This window comes from Asterias amurensis, chromosome 18, assembly GCF_032118995.1.
Source record: "Asterias amurensis chromosome 18, ASM3211899v1".
Classification (NCBI taxonomy): Eukaryota; Metazoa; Echinodermata; class Asteroidea; order Forcipulatida; family Asteriidae; genus Asterias; species Asterias amurensis.
Genome location: NC_092665.1, coordinates 12781754 through 12799434, shown reverse-complemented (window position 1 = coordinate 12799434; position 17681 = coordinate 12781754). Strand labels below are relative to the sequence as shown.

The 17681-nt window shown below is 39.1% G+C and overlaps 1 protein-coding gene across 1 annotated transcript; it reads right to left on the bottom strand.

Moving 5' to 3' along the window:
- Positions 1–2566: 2566 nt before the first annotated feature.
- On the bottom strand, positions 2567–17375 carry LOC139950512 (uncharacterized). The gene is made up of 15 exons (XM_071949238.1): positions 16967–17375; positions 14949–14996; positions 13877–13981; positions 13191–13353; positions 11628–11977; positions 10297–10353; positions 9484–9640; positions 8656–8756; positions 8019–8186; positions 7665–7726; positions 7188–7403; positions 6003–6115; positions 5109–5275; positions 3659–3817; positions 2567–3304 (listed from the first exon to the last, which is right to left on the bottom strand). Exons 1-15 carry the CDS (start codon positions 17288–17290, stop codon positions 3227–3229), a joined length of 2268 nt encoding a protein of 755 aa, XP_071805339.1. The 5' UTR covers positions 17291–17375; the 3' UTR covers positions 2567–3226.
- Positions 17376–17681: the final 306 nt, after the last annotated feature.

Sequence of the window (17681 nt, the reverse complement as noted above, 5' to 3'; positions counted from 1 at the left end):
GTACAAAGCAATTTTTGCTTGAAAAAGTGTACTAAGCAATTTTTGCTTGAAAAAGTGTACAAGGCTATAGCCTTGTGAACTGGTCAAGTTTTTGCTTGCAAAAGTGTACAAGGCTATAGCCTTGTGAACTTGTAAAATTTTGGCTGAAAAGGTTGTGTACTAAGCAATTTTTGCTTGAAAAAGTCTACAAGGCTATAGCCTTGTGAACTTGTCAAATTTTTGCTTGAAAAAGTGTACAAGGCTATAGCCTTGTGAACTTGTCAAATTTTTGCTTGAAAAGGTGTACAAGGCTACAGCCTTGTGAACTTGTCAAATTTTTGCTTGAAAAAGTGTACAAGGCTATAGCCTTGTGAACTGGTCAAGTTTTTGCTTGCAAAAGTGTACAAGGCTATAGCCTTGTGTACTAAGCAATTTTTGCTTGAAAAAGTGTACAAGGCTATAGCCTTGTGAACTTGTAAAATTTTGGCTGAAAAGGTTGTGTACTAAGCAATTTTTGCTTGAAAAAGTCTACAAGGCTATAGCCTTGTGAACTTGTCAAATTTTTGCTTGAAAAAGTGTACAAGGCTATAGCCTTGTGAACTTGTCAAATTTTTGCTTGAAAAGGTGTACAAGGCTATAGCCTTGTGAACTTGTCAAATTTTTGCTTGAAAAAGTGTACAAGGCTATAGCCTTGTGAACTGGTCAAGTTTTTGCTTGCAAAAGTGTACAAGGCTACGTACTAAGCAATTTTTGCTTGAAAAAGTGTACAAGGCTATAGCCTTGTGAACTAAGCAACTTTTGCTTGAAAAAGTGTACAAGGCTATAGCCTTGTGAACTGGTCAAGTTTTTGCTTGCAAAAGTGTACAAGGCTATAGCCTTGTGAACTTGTACAATTTTGGCTGAAAAGGTTGTGAACTTGTCAAATTTTTGCTTGAAAAAGTGTACAAGGCTATAGCCTTGTGAACTTGAAAAGGTGTACAAGGCTACAGCCTTGTGAACTTGTCAAATTTTTGCTTGAAAAAGTGTACAAGGCTATAGCCTTGTGAACTTGTCAAATTTTTGCTTAAAAAGGTGTACAAGGCAATTTTTGCTTGAAAAAGTCTACAAGGCTATAGCCTTGTGTACTAAGCAATTTTTGCTTGAAAAAGTGTACAAGGCTATAGCCTTGTGAACTGGTCAAGTTTTTGCTTGCAAAAGTGTACAAGGCTATAGCCTGGTGAACTTGTCAAATTTTTGCTTGAAAAAGTGTACAAGGCTATAGCCTTGTGAACTTGTCAAATTTTTGCTTGAAAAAGTGTACAAGGCTATAGCCTTGTGAACTTGTCAATTTTTTGCTTGAAAAAGTGTACAAGGCTATAGCCCTGTGTACTAAGCAATTTTTGCTTGAAAAAGTGTACAAGGCTATAGCCTTGTGAACTGGTCAAGTTTTTGCTTGCAAAAGTGTACAAGGCTATAGCCTTGTGTACTAAGCAATTTTTGCTTGAAAAAGTGTACAAGGCCTTGTGAACTTGTAAAATTTTTGCTTGAAAAAGTGTACAAGGCTATAGCCTTGTGAACTTGTCAAATTTTCGCTTGAAAAAGTGTACAAGGCTATAGCCTTGTGTACTAAGCAATTTTTTGCTTGAAAAAGTGTACAAGGCTATAGCCTTGTGAACTTGTCAAATTTTTGCTTGAAAAAGTGTACAAGGCTATAGCCTTGTGTACTAAGCAATTTTTGCTTGAAAAAGTGTACAAGGCTATAGCCTTGTGAACTTGTCAAATTTTTGCTTGCAAAAGTGTACAAGGCTATAGCCTTGTGTACTAAGCAAGTTTTTGCTTGAAAAATGGTACAAGGCTATAGCCTTGTGAACTGGTCAAGTTTTTGCTTGCAAAAGTGTACAAGGCTATAGCCTGGTGAACTAAGCAATTTTTGCTTGAAAAAGTGTACGAGGCTATAGCCTTGTGAACTTGTCAAATTTTGGCTGAAAAGGTTCACAAGGCCTTGTGTACTAAGCAATTTTTGCTTGGAAAATGTACATGGCTATATATAGCCTTGTGTACTAAGCAATTTTTGCTGTACAAAGCTTAGGAGACCCAGGAGTGAGGGTACCATGTAGAATTCCTTAGGAGACCCAGGAGTGAGGGTACCATGAAGAAGTCCTTAGGAAACCCAGGGATGAGGGTCACATGAAGATGTTCTAAGGAGACCCAGAAGTGAGGGTACCATGTAGAATTCATTAGGAGACCCAGGGTTGAAGGTACCACGTAGAAGTCCTTAGGAGACCCAGGAGGGAGGGTACCATGTAGATGTCCTTAGGAGACCAAGGAACTAGGGTGACATGAAGAAGTCCTAAGGAGACCCAGGAGTGAGGGTACCATGAAGAAGTCCTTAGGAAACCCAGGGATGAGGGTCACATGAAGATGTTCTAAGGAGACCCAGAAGTGAGGGTACCATGTAGAATTCATTAGGAGACCCAGGGTTGAAGGTACCACGTAGAAGTCCTTAGGAGACCCAGGAGGGAGGGTACCATGTAGATGTCCTTAGGGAGACCAAGGAGTTAGGGTGCCATGAAGAATTCCTTAGGAGACCCAGGAGTGAGGGTACCATGAAGAAGTCCTTAGGAAACCCAGGGATGAGGGTCACATGAAGATGTTCTAAGGAGACCCAGAAGTGAGGGTACCATGAAGAAGTCCTTAGGAGACCCAGGGATGAGGGTACCATGTAGAAGTCCATAGAAGACCCAGGAGTGAGGGTACCATGAAGAAGTCCTTAGAAGACCCAGGGATGAGGGTACCATGAAGAAGAAAGTCCTTGGGAGACCCAGGAGTGAAGGTACCATGAAGAAGTCCTTAGGAGACCCAGGGATGAGGGTACCATGTAGAAGTCCATAGAAGACCAAGGAGTGAGGGTACCATGAAGAAGTCCTTAGAAGACCCAGGAGTGAGGGTACCATGTAGAAGTCCTTAGGAGACCCAGGGATGAGGGTACCATGTAGAAGTCCATAGAAGACCCAGGAGTGAGGGTACCATGAAGAAGTCCTTAGAAGACCCAGGGATGAGGGTACCATGAAGAAGTCCTTAGAAGACCCAGGGATGAGGGTACCATGTAGAAGTCCATAGAAGACCCAGGAGTGAGGGTACCATGAAGAAGTCCATAGAAGACCCAAGAGTGAGGGTACCATGAAGAAGTCCTTAGAAGACCCAGGAGTGAGGGTACCATGTAGAAGTCCTTAGAAGACCCAGGAGTGAGGGTACCATGTAGAGCTCCTTAGTCTAGATCTTGAGGCTTGGGTCTAGTCCCTTCTTTCTTGGCCGCCATCTCAGCTTGATACTCCTGGCAGTTAATCTAGCAAAGTAGAAACAAACAAAACAAGAAAATGTGCATAAAACTCAAGTTCTGGTGGCCAAGTCGACATCCATAGCCACAGCTATCAGGGGCATATGAGGTGTAACCCCCCCCCCCCACCTCCTTAAAAAAATCCACACACAAGTAGTACCCCAAAAAGAATAAACAAGGCCCCTGGGCCTTCCACTGAAAAGCAATGCATCCCCCTTGTGAAAAGATCTCCCAAATGTATATAATTTCAGGCATTTTCCTCCAAAAACCGTTTCAGAACACATCTGTCGTTGTAGAATATGGTGAACTTTGACCTCCAGCTGAAAACCAGTCTACCCTGATGAGCCCGCTTATCACACTCACCTTGTGGCGTTTAACCCAAGCGGTTTCTTGGCATTTCTTTGAGCAGTACGTGGCCATACAGTGAGCGCAGCGTTTGACCCTGGCTCCGTTGTAATGCACGCACTCGTCGCATCGCGGCATCGGGTCTGGTCCCATCATAGCCCTGAAACGGATCATCACCTGTCAAAACAAAAGTTAATGGAGTTAGCGGGGTATTTCATACACATGCTTAAAAGAACATTACAGAATTAGTTTTTGCTAACAAAACAGTTGCTGGCAGTGTAAGCACTTTATGTAATCCACCATATGCATAAACTGACAAACCTGTAGAAGTTTGAGATTGATCGGCCATCTTGGTCACGAGAGAATACTGATTAGACCGTGTAATATTTATGTAAATCTGTGATCTTCGCGATTTTTTTTTCTTACCAATTCTTTAACGTTCTTTTAAAGGCAGTTGACACTATTGGTAATTACTCAAAATAATTATTGGCATAAAAGCTTACTTGGTAAAGAGTAATGGGGAGAGGTTGATAGTATAAAACACTGTGAGAAACGGCTCCCTCTGAAGTGACGTAGTTTTGGAGAAAGAAGTAATTTTCCACGGGTTTGATTTCGAGACCTCAAGTTTACAAATTGAAATCGGAACTTGGTCTCGAAATCAAGCATCTGAAAGCACACAACTTCCTGTGACAAGGGTGTGTTTTTCTTTCATAGTTATCTCGCAACTCTGACGACCGATCGCGCTCAAATTTCCACAGGTTTGTTATTTTATGCATATGTTGAGATACACCAAGTGAGAAGACTAGTCTTTGACAATTACCAATAGTGTCCACTGGCTTTAAGCACAAAAAATAGCAAAAAAAGTACACAAACAATGCCATAATAAGGTTACCTGCAAAACTACCATATTACATGTACAACTTATGACTGGTATTCCGCTTTTTCTGCTTCGCAGACAATTGTTGAAGCAATATTTTCTCCCTGAACACCTCTATGAAAATGAGTCCAAGGTTGTCTCAGAGATTCCTGTATCTGCCTTTTATCTTTAAAAAGCCTGGTTCGACTCCATCATCAGACAGGAATAGTACAAAGTTATGGTTTGGGTTTTATAATTTGGCGCTTGCACTGTAAGCGGACAATGTCAATGGTAAGTGCAGAACTTGGTGGTAAGCTGAGCCATGAAATTGGCACTGCTTAACGGTACGCAAATTTTCATGCTCACTGTATTTTTTGGTAACGTGCGAGTGAATTTCACAGTGTCGCAGAAAAATTAGGCAGCCATGCCATAATAAGCCTTCAACATGGATTTGCATTGTGACGTCGTTTATTTTCATGCAGTAAGCACCATAAGGTTAGCACGCCTTTCCGTGTGCTATACGCTATACGGTTAGCAGCGCAGTAAATTGAATTTGCACAGTAAGCACAAAATCGGCCGCTAAGCAGCGCTATGAAATTGGGCCCTGCTCACCTTATCCAGATGGGCCTTGAACATCTCAGATGGCTGATTGAGTTGACACTCTGCAATATCCTGCATGGAGCGGAAGTACTGCCCCAGCTCAAACAGACCTTTGGAGCGGCGGAAGATGGCTTTGTATCTCACCGTGTCCGGATAGGTTGGGTCGTCTTCGTCTGTGGCTGTAAAAGAGAACAAGAATGGTGTGTTGACAAACACACACAAATGCCCCGCTGAGATTAATCCAACTATTGAGTTATCACTGGTAGACAACATTTATTTTGTTTTAGCCATAACGACCTAGATGTTTGACCCATAAAATAACGAGCTTCTTGCGGATCCCAAGACCAGCCAACAAACAAAATTTTATAAGAGATGTTAAATTTGCATCGGGGATAAAGATCCGTAATTTTGGTTTCGAGCTGCCTCTAGCTACCAAACAACCTCGGCAGTCTAGTTGGTAAGACACTGCTTTAGAATTGCAAGGGTCCTGGGTTCGAATCACACCGAATAACATGCCTGTGATATTTTTTCACAGGACTCTGGAAAGCACCGAGTATACAGTGCTTACACACATTGGTGTATGGGTAAAAAACAAAATTAATAAACAAGATATGCCAAGTAATTCTTGAGCTTATGCTTGGACAACATTACTTTGTTTTAAACATAATGACATTGACCTTTGACCTAGGGGTCCAATTAGGGATCCAATTTGGGGGATCCAAAGTTGGTTGATATGCTAAGTCACATTATGTCACTGCATTAGGTCCATTAAGTTGCAGTAGGAATCATATTTTCAATCGCACCAAAAATGAATTCATTGACCAACAAACCTGACGATGCATCTTAGCTCTGATAATTGGACATGGAATCAAGATTGCAACTTTCTTTAAGATGGAATTCAATTACCTCCTAAGCATCTTGCAATCGCCTCATCGCAATCTTCAACAGCTTTCTCGTAATCGCCAAGATTGATATAACATTGTGCGCGGTTACTAAGCAACGTCGCTGGCAGGGGAGACCTTGAGAGGAGAAAAAAGCAGGTAATATTATAATCAGTGATTTGTTTCATAACTGAACAGTAGTAGATCAGAAAGACCGGGAAACATCGGAACTAGTTTTAAAAACTGAGGGTGTCAAAAGCTATTTATGAGTAGAAAACAACAACAAATAATAGTTTTCAATAATTTATATCATAACTGAACAGCAGTAGATCAGAAAGACCGGGAAACATCTGAAATAGTTTTAAAAACTGAGGGTGTCAAAAGCTATTTATGAGTAGAAAACAACAAATAATAGTTTTCAATAATTTATATCATAACTGAACAGCAGTAGATCAGAAAAACGGGGAAACATCGGAACTAGTTTGAAAAACTGAGGGTGTCAAAAGCTATTTATGAGTAGAAAACAACAACAAATAATAGTTATCAATAATTTATATCATAACTGAACAGCAGTAGATCAGAAAGACAGGGGAACATTGGAACTAGCTTAAAAAACTAAGGGTGTCAAAAGCTATTAAAGAGTAGAAGACAACTGGAAGTAATAATTATCAATAATTCATTTCATAACTGAACAGCAGTAGATCAGAAAGAGCGGGAACCATCGGAATTAGTTTGAATAATTCTGAGTGCGTCAAAAGCTATTAATGAGTAGAAAAAACTAGAAATAAATAATAAGTTGTACCATATCTTAACTGCAGCCGATTGGAATAAGACGAAGGAAGTTTCAGTTTTAGATGGAGGAAAACCCCAGAGATTCCCACAGAATTAAACCTGCGTAGTCAGTTTTTCAGCAGAACCACAAATTTCAATTCAATTCAATTAAAAAAACTGTAATCATCCTTTACAGACAATTACAACAGTAGATCAGCTCCATCTAAAAATATTTAGAGAAATCTACAATCTACAATAATTAAAAAATAGAAAGATTATTTGACAAAATGACAAAACCAGACCTCCCAACAGTTGCAACCTGCACATGGAAACAGTTGAAAACAAGTGCAAAACGTCAACCATTCAGAAGTTTGGTTGCCACTGGAACGAAAGAGAACTTCCTTCTACTTTTTTTGCAAGGGGGGAGTCTAAAGCTTACCATAATGGTGGACTACTCGGTTCCCTCTTTTGACCTTTCTTGTCTGGTTTTGTAGGTGGACAGACACTGAGGGCCTGGGTGTAAAACGCTATAGCTTCTTGACACTTTCCGCTCTTGTAGCATTGATTTCCTTTCTCCTTGAGCTCGCTGGCTTTACTGGCATCCAGAATCAGATGACGGGTTTTACTGAATTCTTTTTCTGCTCTATCGTACATTCTGAAGAGAACAGAAAAGTATTGATAGTGTTAGAATCGGAATAAAAATAATTACAAAATATATATATATCAGCTCTTATATGGCCCAATTCCAAAGAATGACCAACAAATTAATACCCCTGTTCACTGGGCCATAAACTTCATTCTTAAACCATCTCAGCTCCCTGGGGAGTATACAACCTGTGTTGCCAAGTATGTACATGTAGTGCACCAGGCTTAATCAATTACAAGAACCATCTCCATAGTTTTGAATATAACTTACTTCTTGCCTAAGCGTCGGCAGCCATTTTGTAGTTCAGACACTTTGATTCCTATAATTGGTGTCTGCAGGAAGAAGTACAAAAAAACAAGTAAAAAAGTTCCTAAGCTTCAAACTTCAGAACGCGATCACATAACTTTGTTTATTGCACACAAAAAAAACAGGAAATGGCCAGCACAGAAAACTGTGTTAATATATATCAAAAACAATTTTTTGTTATGCTTTTATGCAAGTTCAGCCAACACAAGGCTAAAAAAGCCACTCTAGGTAAAGAGCTCAGAGATGAACACATAGACATGCTTCAGTGGAGCTGAAGAAAGGAATTGATATTCCTCTTAAAAATGGCCGATGACTCACCTTGTTGAAAAAATAATCAGAGTAGTAGTAGAAATGTCTGGGGCCGAAGTATTTGATAACATATTCCACCCCAGGGTTATCAACGGCCAGTGTTAGTAGAGCTATGGAATAGACATGACAATTGGGCTCAAGGCTGTACATGTGGATCCCGGCTGACCGCATGACGAACTGGAAATGAAGAGACATTTTAAAGAAAATAGAATTATTGATTATTGACTATTGACTAATGATTATCAACAAATAACTATTGACTAATGACTAACTTTATCAGACAAACCAAGAATAGATGCAGGCTTACATGTACAAGTCCGAATGAATACAAGAAAAGGACATAATTTGAGAATTACCACGTGATAATGATCATATCGATCAGTCCCCTCTCGGGTCAGGCCTATTTTTAAATTTGTAAATAAAATGGAAACTAATTTTTTGGAACCTTAGGTGACTGTGTATTCATATTCGACTCATCAAAAAGCTTTATTTTGACAAAATACCACTTCCAGGTGACTGGGAAGCAATTGGCAAATTTGGCTTCCATGTTATTCCAGGTCTGTTATCTCAATTAAATATTCTTTTTTTTTCTCCTCAAAAAAAACTGCATTCAAGATTCTCATTAATGAAAGCCAAATAAACTCACAGGATTTTCTACGATTCTCTTTAGCAAAAGACCACGGTGCATTCCTATTCTCGTAGCTACCTCTAAGTAATGCCATATGACGTCTTTACTGGGGTAGAAAGCTGCATCACAATGAGACGAGAAAGAAAACAGTTAACAAAAAAATAAAATCATTCCTTGTAACATCCTTCTACACTTGGTGACATTTTCCAGCCGGTTGGCCAACCATTTGAAACCATTCAACTTCAATTCAATTCAGTAAAATTTATCAACATTTATTTTCACAGGGATAAAAGCACTTTAAAGATGTCAGATTTTTGGCCCCAAACATTAAAAAATAGAGTTTTTTGAGTGTATGGTATTTCAAAGAGTATCACCCGCTCTAACGAAAACAAGTTAAACTTTTACTTTTAATGGACAGGAACCAGGAAAAACAATTTAAAACGTTTCTAATAAAACACATAAGAATTGGTCACGTGATATACTGTCGGGATCCCGACAAAAACTAATTTTGAGCACTTTATTTTAGTGCTACTAATAACTGGCGGACTTTTTTGAGCAATGGCTCAAATGAAAGCTTTTAACTTTCTCGACCCCAATCAAAATGCCTTTTTTAAGTCAAATCGGCCAAAAATCTGACATAGCATCTTAAAAAAAACTAAACAATAGATACAAGAAAAAATACTAAATGGGGGCATTACTGAAGCTTATAAAGGGAACACAACAAAAAAATATATTTAAACAAACAATTATTGAAAAAGGAAAAGAAAATACAAAAGACATCTGAAAGCACACAACTTGTGCATCGATGGTGTTTTTTTCTTCTCTATTCCCTCCTGACCAACTCACCTCCTTTTTCCAGATGACCCATAAAGCCATAGTCATCGAGAAGCTTCCAGGCAAAGCCGTTGACGTGGACCATCTCCGATAAAACTTTAAGACACGCTTGTAGCATGTAACAATTTTCTGTAGACAGGATGGGCATGCGCAGCCATCGACTGACAGCCTGACACAAAAAACCATCAATAACTTTTATTTTCAAGACACTGGACACTATTGGTAATACCTCAAAATAGTTGTAAGCATAAAACTTACTTGGTAATGAGCAATGGAGAGCTGTTGATATTTTAAAAAGTTGTGAGAAACGGCTCCCTCTGAAGTATTGTAGTTTTTGAGAAGGAAGTAATTTCTCACTAAAATATTTGAATTGAATTCGAGACCCAGCTGAGGTCTCAAATTTTAAAACATCTGAAAGCACACAACTTGTGCGACAATGGTGTTTTTTCTTCCATTATTCTCTCTCACTTTCCACAACCAATTGAGTTCAAATTCACAAGTTAGTTATTTTATGCTTATGCGGGAATACACCAAGTGAGAAGCTTGAACTGTCCGATTTCGTACTTAACTTTTTTAATGTTTTTACAGAAAGGTATTTATGAATGGGAATAAAAGAGTGATGACTAAGTCTTCAAAATCCGCTTCTTACTTTGCAGGGTCATGGCCGCGCAATAACATGAATAAATGACCACGCGTGTGGTCACTTATTGCGCACAGCACGCCTTCGACTCAGTCCTTTAGCGTCCAACCACAAGCCTGCTGGTTTTAAACAGATGTTAAAACCTTGCCACCGCTCTTGTATTCCCTTGCTACCTAACAACTCACCCTTCCTGCAAGTGGATCTTTTGTAACATACGATCGCACAGCTTTATCTTTCGACAACTGCATCAAAGATAAAAATACTACAATAAATGTTGGAAAACAATGGCATAAACCAATCTAAAATACCGAGTGCACAAGCACTAAGTATAAATGTGATGCGATTAATAGGATTCGAGGCAATGCATGGTGAGATAGCAATGTATATTTGGTTTGCAGAAACATCATGTGGGTATCTACTTGCCAGGTAAATACAGGTTTGTGTCAGTTGTCTGAAATATCAGTTTGGAGAAACACGCCAAAACAGGGGCAACATTTTAAATGTAAATTTAAATGCAAAAAAAATGTTTGAATTGATATTGGCAACTTCCTGAATCCTTATGAATAACATCAAAAAGGGGTTAAAATAAGCATTGAAATAAAATGTGCCAGTGTTTTTTCAAAAAAACAAATTGACTTCAAACCCCTTTTTCACAGTTTAATTGTCTTTTACACCAAAGTTGGTTTCAACATGGGGTTTTAACAGCATTAAAGCATAAATGTAAAAAAGAAAAGAAAGAAATACCTGTGTTGACAACAGACTTAATTTGATTAATCGCATCACATTTACAGATTATCACACATCAATGATTGATTGAATCACATTGACTGATTGATTGATTGAAATTTGATTGATCGCATCACATTTATAGATTATCACACATCAATGATTGATTGAATCAGATTGACTGATTGATTGGTTGAAATTTGATTGATCGCATCATATTTATAGATTATCACACATCAATGATTGATTGAATCAGATTGACTTATTGATTGATTGAAATTTGATTGATCGCATCACATTTATAGATTATCACACATCAATGATTGATTGAATCAGATTGACTGATTGATTGATTGAAACTTGATTGATCGCATCACATTTATAGATTATCACACATCAATGATTGATTGAATCAGATTGATTGATTGATTGATTGAAATTTGATTGATCGCATCACATTTATAGATTATCACACATCAATGAATGATTGAATCAGATTGACTGATTGATTGATTGAAATTTGATTGATCGCATCACATTTTGATTGATTGATTGATTGAAATTTGATGACTGCTACTAACAAGTACTGAGAATACAGTGCTTCATACACATCGTTGTACCATGTACTATGGGTAAAACCAAAGATGCAAATCCCTGATGCAATTTCCATCTATTAAATCTTTCCGGTACCAACTCTAGCTATCGAGCAATCTAGGTAGTCTAAATGGTATGCCACTGCTCTAGAATTGCAACAGCCAAGGGTAAAACCAAAATTAATATTGCTACTTACAAACCCTAAACACTGCAGACTCGTCTGTTGCAAGGTGCTCGCAAACTGGATCCCGATCTCTCGAAGTTCCTGGTCGTTGCAGTCAGGTAGATTCTTGACGTCCGGGTTGGCGACCGTGGTCAGCGGGAGCAATCCGGCGGGGTTCTCCATCAGCTGGTCCAGCTCGTAGGCAAAGAGTCCCTGCTGCATCCACTTGTTCATGATGCGGACGGAGTTGTCCTTGTGGAGGAAGTAGCCGAGTTTAGTCATGATGCCTGAACTGTCCAGCTTGACGCCAACGGCGGGGAAGTCCGTGAAGATGTGGCAGAAGTTGTAGATGGCCATGATTGTCACCATGAAGTATTTGGTCTCTGGTAATAGAGAGGGAAAAAAAAACAGAAAATGTCATCAGGGCCAAATTTCATGAGCTCTGTTAAAGGAACACGTTGCCTTGGATCGGTCGAGTTAGTCTTTGAACAGCGTTTGTAACCGTTTTTTTATAAAATGCATATGGGTAGAAAGATGTTGTAAAAGTAGAATACAATGATCCACACAAACATGTCTCGAAATTGCGTGGTTTTCCTTTTACCTCGTCGACTAACACGTCGGCCATTTATGGGGGTCAAAATTTTGACTCCCATAAATGGCCGACCATGTTAGTTCGCACAGTAGAAGGAAAATCACGCAATTTCGAGGCAAACTTGTGTGGATCATTGTATTCTACTTTTAAAACATCTTTTCAACCATCTGCATTTTATAAAAAACGGTTACAAACGCTTTTGTTTTGACCAACTCGTCCGATCCAAGGCAACGTGTTCCTTTAAGCAGAAAATACTGCTAGATAAATGTCATTGCTAAGTAAAAATTGATTGGTTACCAGTCACAACAACATTAATGTTTGGCTGGTAACCTATTTCTGTTAAGCAATACTTTCCTGTGCTTAGCAATTTGTTGTGCTTACAGGATTAATGAAAATCAGCCCTGAATGGAGATCTACAGACTTTGTACATAACTTTTTCAGTTGACTTTCCAGCAAGGACCATTCAGCTTGCTGTTTTACTAGTTTCTAATAGCGCAGCTCGTAGAAAATGGAAAAATGTCTGAGCTTGGTCCTTGGAGATTTAAAGGCACTGGACACAATCGGTAATTGTCAAAGACTAGTATTCACATGAGGTATATCCCAACATACATAAAATAACAAACCAAGGTTGGCTCTTGGGTTCTCGGAAACTTTTGTTTAAGTAGCCAAATTTTCATCAAGTTTTTATTGTTTTCATCTCGTTGAGAGCAAAGAACACGCAACTAAAGGAGCATCAGACGAGGGGAGTGTTAAGTTCTTACCTTGACGAAGGCCATGACAGCATGGATATAGTCAGTTCCTATTGCCTTGATGGTGAGTGCAATGTTGGCTATGGGGTTTTCTGAGATTTTTGTTCAAGTAGCCAAATTCTCATAAAATTATTATTGTTTTTATTTCATTGAGAGCAAAGAACACGCTACTTGCTGCTGGTCATTTTGTGTGTATTATACCAATAAAAAAAAAGGGGGGGGGGAAATCAGACGAGTGGAGTGTAAATTTCTTACCCTTGACGAAGGCCATGACAGCATGGATGTAGTCAGTTCCTATTGCCTTGATGGTGAACGCCCTGGCTCTGGGGTTCTCCCAGTGACTGGTCAACAAGATGTTAGACATGGTCTCAAGCGTATAAAAATAGATAGACTCCCATGGGTCGCCGTAGACATCAGTCTAAAAAAAACCAAGCAAACAAGCAAACAAAATAATCCTACTGTAGACCTCAAAATAACCCAAGGCTTCTACAGTACTTGCGATGCTTTGCTGTGGTGCCCTTTGCAAAGTTTTAATTTACAAATTGACATTTTCCTTGTAGAAACGCCCCTGTGCCCCTTCAAGAGCACAGTTCAAGACCTTTTGCTGGTAAATCTTTGTCATACTACACATACAGGCATATTAAAGTGCCTCACAAAAATCTAAGCCATTTACAAAGCTTTAAGGCTACATAAATAACTGACAATGCATTGATACAGTTATAAAACTATTCAACCAAAGCACACTGATTCCCCCCAAAAAAATCCTCTCTCTTGTTTTATCACTTCAAGAATAAGGGCTTCACTTAGGCCTACATGATTTAACTGATTTGTGGTGTTGCCCAAATCAACTGTCACCAGGGCACGTGCCGCCTACAATGTACATGTACTCCTGAAGCTGAAACAGGGAAACAAGGTTGTGTATCACTCTGACAAAACATTACCTCATCAGTTAGGTTTGGTATGCGGATCTTGAGGAGTAGAGTTGATACCTCTAAGATTCCTGCATCCATAAGAAGGTTGGCTAACTGTCGCCATTCCATGTCATGCTGAAAATAAAAACAGAGTCAGAGTCAACAATAAACACCTCGGTCACAAAGAAACATAGACTCTTACTGTGGGCCTTTTCGAAACCGTGGCTTCGACTCCAGATTCGGCTCAGGGTAGCTGGGCGCCGCCGTGCTTTGCATACATACTCAGGGCTTCAGTCGATAGAGCGGAGCGTAAAGCCAAATCCAAAGCTGAAGCCAACGGACAATTCCACGGTCAGTCGCATTACACTTTTCAGTGTCACTTCTCGATCTTGGTGCTAGAAGTTCTATGTGAGATATTCTTTCCACTAAGTTTATAGACTGATTTGAACTTGACACCCAAGGCTTTGAAGCGAGGATATTAGAAATGTTGTCGGCTTTGACCTCTGGATGTTATAACGCTGTAAAAAGCGGTCAGTCCCATTACACAAAAAGGACATGGTAAAAAACACACTTGTCACAATTCAAAAATTTCCTATATCAAAAAGCTTGCGAAAGTGTCACTATATGTAACACACAACTCTTATACATGAGTATCCAACAGGATACTTATGAATGGTCAGCAACTTGAACTTTTAGGTAAACATGGCAAAACCATGGTCAGTCGCATTACGGTCAGTCGCATTACAGTTTTCCTAGACAATGTAGCCACACCTACATGGAGCCCAAGCTGAGTTCTTATTCTGAAAAATTTGTTTCATTCCTTGTCAACAACTAAAAATAAATTTGTTTCATATGTTAGCTATAACTTCTAAGTGGAAAGATGAATTTTTCTTGGTGTCCTGTCCATGTTTGCTTGGAATTGCCCCAATGATTCGAAAAGGGCCTAGAGCTTCTGTAGGCATATGTATAGATACAACAGAGTCCATCAGCCATGAAATTGGGCCATTATCTCTAAATGATAATGATCATGAAGCTTACATGTACTCCAGATTTTTGGGCTGATAAATAATTCTCAAATTTTGATGAATATCCAAGTACTTACGTTGATACTTATTGGTCCCCTTGTATCGATGATTTGACAAAATGTAATCTGCAAAGAAAAATAATTGAAACAGAGTAATAATAAATAATTTCAATCTTGTTCATTTTTTAACACTCCATTTTATATTGACTGGTTCAGTGAAAAGGCACAATTCCCCACAAATTTTTTTTTTAGTCTACAAGTCTGCAGATGATCCTGTGCTGTGTAATGGGTGGAGAAAACGTGCACTTGTCGAGAAAAAAAAGGGGTTTGCCCCAGTGTTGCTAGGGCTGATTTCACAAAGATCTAAAATTGATCGTAATTGCAAAGTGTGATGTCACGATACAAATCACTATGGTGATACTGAAAACTTGTCTTGCGATGAATTTTATTGCTTTGTAAAACGGGCGTTGATATGATTGGCTGCATATATTACGCCACAGCACCCTTGTAGGCGTAAACCTTTGTGTAAAGTAAATACTTCAAAAACCATCCACCAGACCACAGGAAAATATTTGAATGTTGCAATGTTCCTCTCTTTGGTGCGTTGCCAACTCCTCAAACTATTGTTAAGATAATTCTACTTCACTAGATAGGACTACATGTTAGGCCAAAATAAAAAGAAATACCAGTTGATCGTTGATCTTTTAAAAAGAAATTTGTTATCCATCAAGGACTGGCCTAGGAACTTTTCCCGTATCTAACTTGATGCTCTCGAACACTTGTAATCGTCTGTTTAATAATAACAATATTAGTGAATGCCTTATTACCGGCAAATCTTTTTAGTGTTATCCGACCCTGTTAGTGTTAGTGTTCATACAGGTCCTCATGCAACTACAATATGGTATAAATAAGTTTGCGGTTGATTCAAACTGAAGAATTGGTGGCCTGTTTGATTTGAAATACTTAGCGGCCATCTTGAAAAAAAACAGTAAATAGTCAATAGTAAGGCCCTCATCCTCCTCTTTTTTGAAAAATCCGGACGATCAACTGGTAATTTTTGTTATTTGGCCTAAGTAGGAGTAGGAGTGTGGTAATGTTATCTTTCCTATCCTTGTGTGTCTGCTGATGATGAGGTTCACAATCGCATGGTTCATTTGGAAAAGTATCTGTATGAGGCCACCAATTTTTCATTTGATATGAAATAATATAGTTTTTAATTTACCTCAATGAGATATCCCTTTTAGTAAAAATTTGTGAAGAAGTGGTGGCGTCTATATGGAAAGTTATCCGGATTGGGATTTGGAAAAGTTTCCATATCACGCCACCACTTGTTCATTCGACATGTTTGATATGAAATAATTTAGTATCCAATTTAATTAGTTACCTCATTATAGAGATAGGCCTATCCCTTTTTGTAAAAATGAGTGAAAAATTGGTAGCGAGGTGCGGAAAAATATCCCCAAATCCCGATGCAGAAATTTAGACAACAATGATATGAATATAATCAGAGTGATAAATTGATAGTAAGAAACAAATCAAATCAAATCAAATCAAAAAGTATGGCAAACTAAAAAAAAAATCAAGTTTGAAGTACAGTGTAATGTAGGCTAGACCCAGTAACTGGGGCGCTGTAGAGTGTCGCAGCCGAGTGGTTAAGAGCATCAAATTCAAGTTCTGGTGCTAATTCACCGGAGTGTGGGTTCGAATCCCGGTCGTGACACTTGTGTCCTTGAGCAAGATACTTTACTATAATTGCTTCTCTTCACCCAGGGGTATCAATCTGCGAGGGTAGAGGTTGATATTGTGAATGAAAAGCTTTCGGAGCGCCACGGCAGCTCGGGGCTGTCTCCCTAATGGGAGCTGGAGAAAGATTAAAGGGATGTTTATTGGCCCTATGACCAGGGGACTAAAAAGCGCATTGATACGGTTTGTGAAAATGCGCTATATAAGAACTTGTTAATAATAAATAATAATAATAATACTCCTGTTTTCGAAATTTTGACAAACATTGTACACTACAGCGCCCCAGTTACTGGATCTAACTCTAAAAATCTAAAAGTCTAAAGTCCCTATGCTAGGCCTTTTGTTTTGATTACCTTCTGGTCAAATTTCGCCACCGTCAGTGCCCTCTGTATCGCCCTCATGATTTCCACTTGTCTAACCCTCCAGTCCTTGTCCCTACCCAGGGCCAAAGCCATCGCCTCCGGGTCCAGTTTCTCACCGGGCTGACGCCGCGTCACGCTACTCAAGAGCTTCACGAAGCCCGCTAGTTGGGTGGGTCGATCGGACGCGATGCAGGCGTCTCGCAACGGCAGAGAAAGACACATTGGGCATCGGGGGCCCCTCTTTTCACCTGTTCTGTTCCAGTAAAAATTGATATGCCCCAAACAACACGGATGGCGATTCGGAGGAATACTCATTGTGGCTGTTGTACGGGAAAAAATACTCGAAAATATGAAGATATTTTGATGTGTTTTTCTCGTCTATACGTTCGACTCACATGTGTCCATTTCCATTTGTTGTGCCAATTTTCTTCCGCAAAGCGAGAGGGCGCCCTTTCGAATTAATTATTGGGGGGCGGGAACACAGGCATATCTGGAGGGGGGATTTTTTGACAACATCAGCATTGTGGCTTAATTTAAACCTGATTTAAGACAAAAAAATAACTTCTCTACAAAATGCAAAGTGTTTAATGTTGTCTATACTGAATATAATTTTTTGTTTCAACTTTAGTGACCTGAACCAAAAGCTCTAAGCTTTATTATAGGGCCTACATCGATCACCTGTTGTATTTATTTTATGATGAACTCT